We start from the raw sequence: 14,236 nt of genomic DNA on the forward strand, positions 1-14,236 counted from the left end.
TTATTTAATGGAGTGTTAAATCAACTTTAGAATTAGATTATGAGGCAGTTAGTATTTTTCTTATGAGTCCTAATGGTCCTCGTTGGAGCTTTTAGTTCATGATGGTACATGTTATTTGAAGGATTTGAGTTTGTAGTTCATAAGTATGCATAAAAGCACTTTGGTAAAAATGCAAGGTTGCACTAGATCTTATGAAGTTTTTTTTAACTGGTAGTTTGATCTAATTAATTAATTAGAGTTCATTAGAGCTAATTAATTAATTAAGACCCAAGTTGGCTAGATTAGGTGACCCTATCCCAATTTGGGCTCAAGTCACTTAAGCCCATAAGGAACCCTATATAAACCCCCTTAAACCATCATCTTTTAGATAGAGATTGAAAGAAACCCTAGTTACCCTCAAGAGAGGAAGTGAAGCCCACCATTCTCTTGTGCCAAGATCCATGGAGGGAGGAATCTAGTGAAAAACCCTTAGGTAGACGAGTTCTATGATGCGCATGACATTTTCTTCATATTGGATTCAATTTGAGAACATCCGAATTGTAGGTATGGTTCTTCTAATATCTATTTTGGTTTTTGATATCATATTTTTTTGTTACGTTAGATCTAGAAAAGGCTAGGATGGAATGCATGAACCCTACGAGATCCAAGGTCAAGGAATGAAGTAATTTAAAGTTCCCAAGATGGAACCCATTTGGAAGTCCACTTGGATGACTGATTAGAGCCAAAATATGTGCTCTAATGACACATATTCTATATAATTTGTGCACCAAAGGACATTCAAATCACTCAACTTGACCTAAATCAATGCTAAGGCCCTAGTCATTAGTTTAATTTGTACTTTGGAGACTTATCTCAGGTTCAAGGGAAGAAAATGGTGCAAGTTGAATCACTTTAGATTTTGAAAGATCAAGAAATGACTAAATGAGGAAATAAGTGAGTCAAGACTCATGGACCGTAAGGAAAGGCAAGAAGAGGATATCATGAGTTTGGAAGATGAGAAATGACCATTATAGAGTAAGAAAGAAGGCAAGAAAACATGGGAAATGAGGCATGAAGCAAGATTCAGCTGCATGGAAATTTAGAACTAAAAAATCTGATGGCATTATATACTCTGACTTTAAGGATAAATTTAGAGCCCTTCCTGGATTCCATTGTATACATACTATATATAATTTCGAAGCTCAGGAAGTCAAGAGTCCAACGCTTCAAACAGTGTGCAAATTGGAGCTGAAATAAAGAAGTTATGACCATTTGAAGACAACTGCACCAAGCTGGAGGGTCATTTCGAAATGATTTCGAAATTCAACTTATGAATTCGAAATCCACTTCTAAATGACACCAATTTCGAATTCACCCACTGCCACTTTGATGTTTCGCCTCCTCTACCTCGGGAATTGCATCTAAGGCACTCCATCTGCCCTAAGTGGACCCCACACGACTAGAAATCACCATTTTATTAATAATCATTTTTAGGAAATTATTTTGTAATAAGTGGCCAATGAGAGTGTACCACATGTTAGGAAATTGATGGTATTATATAAACTCTCTCAATTCTAGGTTTTAGGGATCTTTGATTTTTTTTTTTTTCCGGAGAGTTTGACATTGAAAGTGGAAGAAGACGAGAACTTTGGTTTGTTTTCTTTTTCTTATTTATTAAATACATTGTTTTTAGTTTCTTTTGATTCAAATTATGGATTTTTACCCTATTATGGATTGTGAATGTGACATCACCCCCATGAGAGGCTAAGAGCCAACTTGGGGCTTGAAGTATGGAAACCTAAGGGCTAGGAAACCTATAGGGACAATGGGTAAACTATTATAACAATGAGATTAATTATTGGTTGGGTGACAATTTATCAATTTTTTTTATTCTATCATTGTGAGTTAGTTTAGGGAATGATATGGTAGGTTATTACCCGATACTAGTGATTCTTGGTAATTCTTGATCATTGGTTATCCTCATCTTCCCTATCGTTATTTGCCCCAAAACAAAGCTATAAGGAGTAGGAAGGGTTAAAAAGGCAAATCTTAAACTAGTAATTAATCTCATTCATTTGATGGTTTTAAGAATCTATTTTAAAAATGAAAAATTAGGTTTCAGATGCAATTTTTGAGTTATAGAACTCAACTTGATCGCGAGCGGCTAAAGATCCTAAAACCCTAAGATCATATCACTTAAAAGACTCTTGTCTTCTCTAATTTCTATACTCTAGGTTGGATTGTGGAAAACCCCAAACTTGAATCAATTGAATTTAAAATCAATATTCATTTTGTTATTAATTTAATTTCTTTTACTTAGTTTCACATTGTACACATATTGATTTTCACTTTAGGATTTAAACAAAAGTAATTCATTTATTCTAGTATTGACAATTTGCATAAGCCAGTCCTTGAGGACGATACCCGAAGTACTACAAAAGCCATAGTGACTCTTTCTCTAGTTTTTCTTGATCAGAATTCTTACGTAAAAAGGCTAAGTATTTTGGTACAATAGAGAAGTTCGGTCAATGACCACACGTCTATATCTACTTTTTAGCCTCCAATGATTCTTTTCACCTCATTAAATGCTCTAACTGCTAATAAGAGGAAGATCATGTAGACGTCTAGTCCTGGGAGACTTATTTCTAACGCTTACGTTCACTTTTTAACTCTATATATAGACTCTATACTTCATTTATAAAAGAGAGAAGAGTTTCAAACTATTATTTAATCATCTCTTAAATCTTATGAAAATATTTTTGAGTGTATTAAGCTTAAACTTGCATTATGTTCTTATTGTACATTTCAATCCTAGATCATTTTATTCTAAAAGATTTATAAATTGAGAATTTGTATTGAAAATTTCAATTCTTGTAAACCTTGTGAGGTGGGTTCAAGTATGAGATATCACTAGAAGGAAAATTTTAAGTATGAGCTATTACTTAGACAAATGTGGAGGTATCACTTGGGGATTCAAAAGCGACACTATTGGAATAGAGCCCTAGAAAGCATGACATGATATAACAATTTTTAGATTCATTAATAAATTTATTTATTTATTTTTGTTTCTTGTTCATTTTACTATTCCATGTACATTAATTGGTTATCTAAGTATGCATGTTTTTATCACTTGTATTGTACATGATTTGGGTACATTATGAGTTACATAGAGGATACAAATCATGGGTTCTTTGAAAGGTGATAAAATGTTCACAATCAATTCATGGATTTAGGCAATCTAGTAAAGATTGTAGTGCATTACCTCTTAATTGGAGAAATGACTTGTTTTGACTGTTTGGATAAGTTTCTCATTGTGAGTGCACTAGTATGCATGGTTACACATTGAATAAAACCTACAGTGAATCATGATGTAAGGTTATCGATTGTCATAATTCACCAAACTACTATATTGTATGGACTCTCAACCTAAAAATGATATTGAATTTATGCCAAAATCAATAGGTGGCTTTAATCTATGAGTAACACCTCGACGTGGTCACATATCCCTATGGATTGGGTCACTATCGTTGGAGATTGGTGGTAATAAGTATTCTCAATAGAGGCACCACGATATCTCATAGGATTGAGATAGTGTATTTCTTTGGGTGATCCAAAGAACATGTGATCTAAAAGACTGGTCATAGCATTTTCCATGGTTTTAAAAATTGGACCGACCGGTCTAACCGTTGGCCGATTATGGTTCCAATCCAGTCAATTAGGCTGAAAAATGGTCGGACCGGAATTGAACTAGTTAAACTGATGGTCCGACTGGCGAACCAGATGAACCAGACGGTTCCGTCCGAACCATCCAGTTCAATTTTTTTTCCTTCATTGTCGTTGTTCCCCTCCGGTGAGACTCCTACCCCCCTTTCAAAGCCATCCCGCTGGAAAAGCTCTTCTTCTCCGTCGAAACCCTCTCGGCAACCTCATTGGAACCCTCCCTGTCCTCACGTCGGAAAAACCCTGCCAGCAGGACCTCCACCACCTTTGCAAAGCCAGTCCGCGATCCCGCTGGAACACCACCACCCCTTGCTTGCGCGCATGTTGGAAAAGTTTCTTCTTGCTCGTCGGAACCCCCCCCCCCCCCCCCCCCCCCCCCTCCTCCTTCCCCTCCCCCCTCCCCTCCCATCCCCTCCCTCTCCTTTGCTGGAACCTCTTGTGCTGGAAAAACTGAAAAACTTTCTACTTTTTGCCAGTCAGAAACCTCCCACTCGGCGCTGGAAGTGGAAACCCACCCCTAAAACCCCATTGGAACCCTACCCGCTCATCTCCTCTCTTCTTCAGTTCTTCTAGATTTTTTTTTAAAACCATGTTTTTTTTAAAATTATTTTTTACCTTATCTCATTACTATTTATTTCCTTTTATATTTATTATTTTTTATTTTATGATATTTAAAATTTATGCTTTTAATTTAAATTAATGAAAATATTATAGTTTTAAATAAATTCTTGATTTTTATTTTAAAATGAATTTTAAAATTTTAAAATTTAAATTTAAATTATGATTTTAATTAAAATTTATAATTTGAAACTAATTTTCTAATTTTCAAATAAAATTTAAATTTTAAATAATATATAAATTATTATTTTTATTTTTATAATTATTTTAAAATTTAATAATTTGTAAATTATATATTTATGATGTCATCGGTTCGATCGCGGTTCGACCGCCGGTCCGATCGCCGTTCGACCGTTGATCCAATCGTGGTTCGACCTCCGGTCCGATCGCCAGTCTGATCACGGTTCGACCGTCGGTCTGATCACGGTTCGACCGCCGGTCCGACCAATGAACCGTGAACTGGTAACTTTTCTAGTTCATTGACCAGTCTGGTTCTGAAAACATTGGCATTTTCTTTAATGGAAATTTGCCATATGCTCATTGGAATTAGACTATGTCATTTGATCACACAATATGTGGATCTATAACTCAAGGATTGGAAAGGTAATCTTAATAGATGATTGTTATGCCAGCAAAAGCTTTGATGCCAATAAAGTTAGTTTAAGAACACAAAGATAAAACAATCACACATACGGTACACAAGGTTTTAACATGGTTCGACCAACCATGCCTACATCCACGGATGAGAGAGAATGATTCCACTATATAATAGAGAATATTACAGAGGACAGAACCATATACAACTATTGGGTTCCCGAAACGTCCCATGTTTCCCTACTCCTTATATCCATACCCTATTACGCACTCTCTCTCTCCACCAAGTACCTCCCGTTCTTCCTCACATCTCTATCCACCTCATATAGTCTCTACAGGCTCATCTCCATCTCATAACTTTTTTTCCCTCATAACCTAGAAAATTTTGTATAAAGATATTTCCAACAACCTTCCTTATTCTATAAGGAAGTATAATATTACAATAATATATCAACCTAGAAATATTCCATATAATATTCTTTACAAAAAAAAGGAATCTATACTAATTAGGAATTTGGGACACTTCCTAACAGTAATAGCACTACCTTGTTAGATTACAAACACCAATTCATGGGGAATCTCCATGCAGTGAATAGTAGGTTACGAAACAAAACTTTGTCTCATTATTATCTATAGTAGGATGTTGAATCAACCTCAGAATTGGATTATGATGGGAATTAGTACTATCCTATAGGCTCTAGTGGTCCTCACTCAAGCTCATATACCTTAATGACATGGTTTGTAAAGGTATTTTGGTAATTTTGTAAGATTGTACATGTGTTAGTGAACATCATCTCTAAATTGAGCAAATTGATTAATTAAACAATCATATTAGGTTAATTAATCAATAAGGACCTTTTAAAGCTGGATTAAGTGGTCAAAACCCTTAATGCGTTCAAGTCACTAAAGCCCAATAAGGAACCCTATTAATACCCCCTTAGGGATTACGGTTTCTAATTCTTTCAATCGTCTTTTCCACCATTTAGAGATAAATGAGAGAATTTTAGCCTCCACCATTCCAAACACTCTTAGGATAGGAAACGGAGAGTTCCGAGATTCCCTATAAAGGCATCTCTTGAGGAAAATTATAAATTGTCCATTTGAGCCAATTAACATAAGTGTAATGTTTTAATACTTGGTTTGGAAACCTTGGTATAGTGGAACCTCAAACTTTGGATAGGAGTTAGAGGAGAGGGGATGTAGGTTAGGATTATGTTAAATCACTATAAATTGGAGTTTGTATTTCTCTTTTTTCTATTATATTTATATGCAATTATTTTTTATTTTTTTAGTATATTATTACTTATTTGTCTTCTACATTCATCATAGTTGATATTTGTTTTAATTTGTAAAAAGAGACCAACACTCAATTCACCCTCTTCTTAAGTGTTCACCTTATATTAATATAACTAGAATCTTAATAGTTTCTTCATCTTGATAATCAACGAAAACATATATCGATCTTAGGTATCCATCTCTTCAAGAAAACAAATAGTACCAAGAGAATATTATTATTATTATTATTTATTATTTATTATTTATTATTATTATTATTTTGCAATAACAACTTTGAAACATTCTATCTCAATAACAACTTTGTAATACTAATTATCATTATTCCTTTTGTTGTTAACCACCCTATCAAAATTTCATAAAACACCAAGCATGCTAGACCCTCTAAATTAATGGTGACTTTGGCATACCTGGATGGGACTCCCTTTTCCTCTCTCTTCCCCAAGAAGAACCTCCAATTTCATTTTATTTTTTCCAATTCCCTGCAATATTTTCCATGAATTCTCATGTCATTTCAAGTTTTTATTCATAGTTCATCAACAGTACTCAGTAACTAGTTGTGATTAAACTTGATTTACTAGTTGATGCAAATCAATAGAAAAATTCCAAGAAAATTTAATTTAGATTCAATCTTTAACCATAATGATTGAATCAATGGTTCAATCAATCTATGAAGGCCTATAGTCCAATATTCATAGCTGCTTCTAGTGGCAATCAATCTAGTGATGTTATTTAATATTTAGTGATGGAAAAGGCAAACTTAGAGAAAGTTAGGAGGAAGACTCCATGCCAAGTGCAATTTAAATATTCAAGAAATTGAATATCTTAGACTTGGTAAGCATTCGGCTTCATTGCATGAATCCATAGTGATTAAGACAATTCTTTTCTCAAAATTTTAGTTGAAGATTGGCTTACATTTATTTGAACATTATTTTTTTTGCTATAAAACAAATAAATAAATAATTTTGAAGTTTATATGGCAATGCACCATATGTATTTAAGAGCATGGTTCTTGGTCTGCAAGAAGACAAATCTTATTTTTTTAATAAATGAACACTATGTTTGGTTCGCGAAAAACACTAGAAAAGAAAAAAAAAATTAAATATAATTAAAATTAGTAAGAAATTTGTATATTTTTAAATAATTTAATATTTATATAGAAGAGTTACATAAGTGGAAAAAGTTTAAAATAGTATATAAAAATAATTTATTGATTTTAAATCTATTTTTTTTTTTTTTTCATTTTTTTCTTTCCTTTTACTTTTTCTCTCCATTTTCTTTCTCTCATGTTTTTCTTTAAACTTTTCAAGATCCAAACATAGCCTAAAGCTTGTGATAAAATTCTATTTGGCACTGAGAATAGAAATACTGTTTTAAGACAATATTTGAATCAATTCTTTTATATTTATTGAAAATAATGAATTTATGAAAGGGTTTAATATATTAAAGTCTTATTCAAATAAATTTCGCAAATGTTAAAATACAATGTTTGTAGGTCAAACATAAATTTAAAAGTATGTCTCAATATGATTTATCCATATTTTGGAGAGATAGGAAGATCAATAAGAAGAAAAAAAAATTAATTAAAACTTTTTAAAAATATCATAATTATTCTTATTTAATAAAAAAATATTTCTAAAATATAGTTTCTAAACACAAAATTCAAACCTACTATAATAGTAACTACTCCTATTTCTTGTATTACTAAATCAAGAAGTTAAATGCTATCCAAACAAGACTTAAAAGTGCTTTTATTTTTTTAAATACCCAAAAATATATATATTTTTAAAATATTTGTTTTCAAAAAATGTCTTTAGAACAGTTGCTATCAACCATATTTTATGAGTCCATTTTTCAAAATAAACACACTTCTCATTAATTTTCACATTCTTACATGTATGATTGGCCAAAAAGCTTCTATGATAAAGACAGGGTTGGGGATATGGAACCACCCCATGATCTTATTGTAACAATGATGCTTAGTAACAGACAACATGAGGTAGTTTTTAGCCTATTATATGTCTTTATGCATCAATTGAATACACCATATCACTACAAAAAGAAAAATATTTAAATGGGTTTCTTGTAAAATAAAAAAATTAATTAATGAAATCATAAGAAGGCATAAGAGAAATCACTAGGTAACAAAACCCCTCTTAAGAATTAACAGTCTATGAAATTGTTTATTATTATTATTATTTGTCACTCTATTCCCCATTTGGCTTTTGCAGTAGCCTTTATCAGACACTAACAAAAGCTTCCCAAATACCTTTGTCCCAATCCCATGCCATATGATCTGAACAAATGCTAATATTTTTCATATTTATTTCATATTTTTCATATTTAGCAGTTTACTGCAGTCTTCAAGTTGGGAATATGGTCATATAAGTGAGGCATCTCAACTCCATGCATTGCAATTCTGCAATGTCATAAGATAAACGTGGAGTGCAACTACGTATAAGTCATGTTTCATTCTTATTTAATAATATATTTGGATTTTTCTTGAGAATAAGAATACGAGTAAAAATTCATTAATATGAAAATCAAATCTTATTCCAATTAAAATTTTATTTTCTCTTCTACATTGTATTGTGATTCACATCTATTCTCATTTTATTTTATTTTTTATTTTCACCAATGAAGTGCAATTATAAATAAAAAGTAATTCTAAATTCTAATGTGCGGTTCTTATATATGCCTTTTGGAGACTTGAAAAAGAAAATAAGAAAAATATATCAATAATATTAATCAAATCATACACGCATATGAGTAGAAAAAAAATAGATTTTTAATATGGTTCAACAATCAATGTGATTCCTATGTCCATAGAATGCACGGATACTCAAGAATCCATTGATCAAAAGGAATTAGAAGCACAATCATAAAACTCTCAAAAACTACTCTTAATTACGACCACTCTCCAAAAAAAAAAAAAAACAAAACAAAACCTTAAAATATAAAATAGTTAAATATATAAGAAGGACAAACTCGTTATTCATTATATAAAAAAAAAAATAAAAAAAAATAAATTCCAAGAGGCGCTACTCCCTTCAATCGTTGTAAACTAACTGAGCAACTCGATCCTGTGAGCTTAACATGGAGCTCAACCTCCGACATTTTGAATGAAACATAATAAAATTGATTCAAGTTTTGCAATCCAACAAGGAGGAATTTTGGCATATCATTTTTTAATACACACTTCAAGTATTTTTATTTTTTAACATAATTTTCCTCCTAACAATGAAACTCCTATAAAAACCCAAATTACTTTATGGTTAGACATAGTTTTATTAATTAGTTAACATTGAGTTTTTGCAACATTTCAATTAGTATAAACTAACTTTTAATACAGCATATTTTGCATTTTTATAAAGGGATATTCCTAGTTTCATCCTATCCTTCTTCCTTAATCTTCTCTCTATTTGGCTGGCATTTGTTTTTTAGTCCAAAATCGAAATAGAAATAGATGTTAAAGTACCGTTCAAACCTCAAATTTAAAATTAAAATTAAAATATTTGAAAATAAAGCTTAATTTAAAACACAAATCATTTTAAAACACTTTAAACATATTAAACCACCAAATCAAAAAATAAATAAATGAACATACTTAGTGATAAAAAGCATATTTTTAGGAGTGTTTGGTATATATATTACTTAATAATTTAAATTGACTTTAAAATAAACTATATTTAAACTGTTGATTTAAAACTTATTATTTAATTTTTATTTTAAGTATTAAACTTATTTGATAAAACTAACTTAAAATTTATTTTAAATCATTAAATTGAAATTTTTATCCTCATAAATTATAATTATGGTAAAAGAAGTTGAGTAACAATAAAGTTATAGAGTAGCAAAAGAAATTATGGAGATAATTAGGGCAAACATAGATAAAAAAAAAAACTAAAATGAAAATATGCAATTAATAATAAGTTAATTATTTTTATTTATTACTCAAAGTTAGTTTTTATTTTAAGTTATACCATTAAGTTATTTTATCAAACATATTTAATTTACTTAATAACTTAAATTAAGTTATTAAGTAATTTTAAGTTATTAAGTTGATTTTCCTAACACCTGTTAAATTTCATCCACTATCTCTTCCAACCTTTGGATATTAATCAATAAAAAACTATTGAATAAATCTTAGTACTAAGTAATGTTTTTTTAAAAAAAAAATATTTCTCTAAAAACAGATTTTAAAAAATAAAATTTTATTTAAGAAATCAAATATCTGTTTTCCAAATAGACCCTAAACTGCACCAATGCAATATTACAGAGAACACTTAATTTTCTTCTTACTTTAACACCAAGAAATGGTAAATTAATGGACATCTAAGCACCTATTAACTTTAATACCAAGAAATAGTAAATTAATAGACATCTAAGCACCCATCAAATTCGAAAATAAAATATCCCAGCTCTAATGGCTTGATTAACCCGCAGAGAATGATGCAATATAATATGGTTGGTATGTGATGAATTGGGTGTTTCTATTATTGGCCTTTATGGTGCATTACAATCAAAGAATAGGTCATAAAAAATTTTGCAGGTCCAACGCTAGCTATGTCTAGAGGAAAAATATTAATTGACCAAGGCAAAGCAAGCCTAGAGTCCACCAAACAAATGAATATTCCACACATATAACACACGATCCAATAGAGCAAAGAGACAAGTTTCTGTTGTTTTGTTGAGTTGTGTATAGCCAAATGCCCAAATGGAACACTCCCCTAAAGGAAATAAATAAAAGGAAGATGACCCAATCAACAAGATCACTAATGTTACAGCATTATTGTCAATTTGTCCCTATAGTTGGCCAAGTAAACAACACCACTCCATCATATAGCCCTCATTTCACACTGAGATGTTTTTGAAATCATCAAAATCATATTATTCCTTTGGACTTTCCACAAGCTCGAATATGATATTCTCCTATGGCAGTACTTTGTTACTTAAAAAAAATAAAAAATAAATGATACTTTGCTGCATAATACACAAATACATTAATATATGAAAGCTGCTTTCTTCCTCTCTTTCTTGTGTTTGTGTCTATGATTTAATATGAAGACTGAAAATGACTTTTGCAGAAAAAAATTATGCAGTGTTGCTTAGTTTTTTGACTTGTACAACTGTGTCTTAGGAGTTATACAGTTGTCAGGCCGAATAGAACAAGTCAGCTTTGGTTTTAACACCCACCATGTGGCACTCTCTCAGCAGTGCCGGCCTTGTTTTCCATCCTTCATATACCTCCATCTTCTTCATCTCTCATGTTTAATCTCGGTTTCTCTTCATGGGTTTTGCCTTTCTTTCAAAACCCATCAAGGTTTAGTCTCAAGAAAGAGGGAAATACACAGTGAAGGAGAATTGGAAGGTTACATACATCTTTGTATAGAAGAGGTAAAGATGGACAGGCTCATAAGCTTAGAGCCCTCAAACCTTGTTGCAATCAGGATTGAACCTGGCCAGAAGTGTTACGGGGAGCTCATCTTGCGGAATGTTATGTACACCATGCCTGTAGCCTTCCGGCTTCAACCAATGAACAAGATGCGGTACACAGTGAAGCCCCAGGTGGCAATCATAGCGCCTCTCGCCACCCTCACTGTAGAGATATCTTATCATCTCCCTCCGGGATCTTTGCTTCCCAATTCGTTTCCTCACTGTGATGATTCCTTCCTTCTACACAGCTGTGTCGTCCCTGGCGCAGCTGTTGAATCTGTTCCTAATGACTGGTTCACCACAAAGAAGAAGCAAGTGTTCATCGACAGCGGCATCAGAATCATGTTTGTTGGATCGCCAATCTTGGCCCAGCTTGTTGCAGATGGATCCATGGATGAAGTTAGGGAGGTGCTCGAGAGGAGTGACTCGGCGTGGAATGGAGCAAACTCAGTTGACTCGCATGGCCAAACATTACTTCACCTGGCTATTACTCAAGGTAGAGCCGACCTGGTTCAATTGCTCCTTGAGTTCGAGCCTGATGTGGAGGCTCAGAGCCGGTCAGGGTCCACGCCACTGGAGGCGGCGGCGGCGTCTGGAGAAGCGTTGATCGTGGAGCTCCTGTTGGCTCATCGAGCCAGCACAGAGCGCTCCCAATCTTCTACCTTGGGCCCAATTCACCTGGCTGCAAGAGGAGGTCACATGGAGGTTTTGAGGCTTCTTTTACTCAAGGGGGCTGACGCTGACGCCATCACAAAGGACGGCAGCACGGCCTTACACCTATCAGCCATGGAGCGAAGACGGGACTGCTCGAGACTGTTGCTGGCTAGCGGTGCTAGGGCTGATGTTCGGAACAAGAACGGGGACACACCCTTACACATTGCTGCAGGCTTAGGCGATGAGCACATGGTGAAGCTCTTGCTGCAAAAGGGGGCAAACAAAGACATCCGAAACCGGTCTGGGAAAACGGCATACGATGTAGCAGCTGAGTACGGCCACACTCGCCTTTACGATGCCCTCAGCCTAGGGGACAACCTGTGCGCCGCAGCTAGGAAAGGCGAAGTGAGGACAATCCACAAGCTGCTTGAGAATGGAGCAGCAATCAACGGGCGGGACCAGCATGGATGGACAGCACTGCACCGAGCCGCATTCAAGGGTCGAATGGAAGCTGTCAAGGCACTGATAGAGAAGGGGGTGGACATTGATGCTAGAGAAGAAGATGGATATACAGGCCTGCATTGCGCTGTGGAGTCTGGACACGCTGATGTGATCGAATTGCTAGTAAAGAAGGGCGCAGATGTAGAAGCTCGCACCAACAAAGGCGTAACTGCACTGCAGATAGCTGAGTCCTTAAACTACTTAGGAATTGTGAGGATATTGAGTAATGTAGGTGCCACCAAAGAAGGCGTCGCGCAAGTTCCCTCACCGGCTCCTATTCCATTTGGGAATGGAATGTTAGGAGCTAGAGAGGCTCATGATCAACTTGGATATTGGCCTAAGAAGAAGAACCGATCGAGAGCCGTTCATAGCAGCTTTGATCGGTCCAGTACTCCAATGGCAGTGCTGTAGCTAGCTCTGGGTTCATGCCAGGAGTTTTTTGCTTCCTCAAACGAGAGTTCAAACTATATATATTCTTTGTATCTTTGGATGGAAATTGTGGAAGAAGGTGTAAGCTCGGACATGTTGATTGACAACTTATACATATTGCTGTTAAAGGTCTTTAGAAAGAAAGGCATGTGTAATTTCTCCCAATGTGAGATGTATCGAGAAATCCCAATGTAAAGAAAGATCATTTCCAAATTCGATTCCACCAAATATGAAGATAGGAGAACATTGGCCAAAACTAATATTTAAACAAGTATACACCTAGAATATTCTAGCTATGTATGGTTCGGTCTTATGTTTTCCAAAGTTTTAATGCAAACAATGTTAGTTTAAAAACACAAAAATAAAACAATCATATAAAAGTACACGAGGTTTTAACATGATTCACTCAACCATGCTTACATCCATATATAAGAGAGAATTATTCCATTATACCATAGAAAATATTATTAGGGATAAAATCAAATACAATTATTGAGTTCCCAAACATCTCATATTCCCCGCTCCTTGTTATCTATGTACACCTTAAACCACAAGCCTTTCTCTCAACTAGGTGTTTCCCATTATCCACCTTATATAGTTTTTAGCACATCTTCATTTTATAACTTTTTCTTTTTATGACCTAAAATATTTATAAAGATATTCCTAACAACTTTTCTTATTTTATAAGCAAATATAATATTACAATAATATATTAACTAAGAAAATATTTTGTACAATATTCTCTACAAAAGGAATGAAAGTACTGGAAAAAAAATATTAAAAGAAAATGATTTTCTTATATTTGAATTTGTTATGGAAAATGTGCAAGAAAATCAAATATAATTAAAATTATTAAGAATTTTGTATATTTTAAGTTATTTAACCTTTATATAGAAAAGTTAAATAAGTGAAAAAAAAAGTAGAAGTAGTATATAAAAAAAATTAATTAATTTTAAATATATTTCTTATTTCTTTCTTTTTTTTTTTTTTTCTTTTCCTCACATTTTCTTTC

General features: G+C 33.3%; 1 protein-coding gene across 1 annotated transcript; it reads left to right on the plus strand.

Moving 5' to 3' along the window:
• Nucleotides 1-11,464: 11,464 nt before the first annotated feature.
• LOC117910694 (ankyrin repeat and protein kinase domain-containing protein 1-like) lies at nucleotides 11,465-13,467 on the plus strand. Its single transcript, XM_034824809.1, has one exon. The coding sequence runs from the start codon at nucleotides 11,608-11,610 to the stop codon at nucleotides 13,204-13,206; it is 1,599 nt and encodes a 532-aa protein (XP_034680700.1). The 5' UTR covers nucleotides 11,465-11,607; the 3' UTR covers nucleotides 13,207-13,467.
• The last annotated feature ends 769 nt before the right edge of the window (nucleotides 13,468-14,236 follow it).

The sequence above is a fragment of the Vitis riparia genome, unplaced genomic scaffold (genome assembly GCF_004353265.1).
Source record: "Vitis riparia cultivar Riparia Gloire de Montpellier isolate 1030 unplaced genomic scaffold, EGFV_Vit.rip_1.0 scaffold819_pilon_pilon, whole genome shotgun sequence".
Taxonomy (NCBI): domain Eukaryota; kingdom Viridiplantae; phylum Streptophyta; class Magnoliopsida; order Vitales; family Vitaceae; genus Vitis; species Vitis riparia.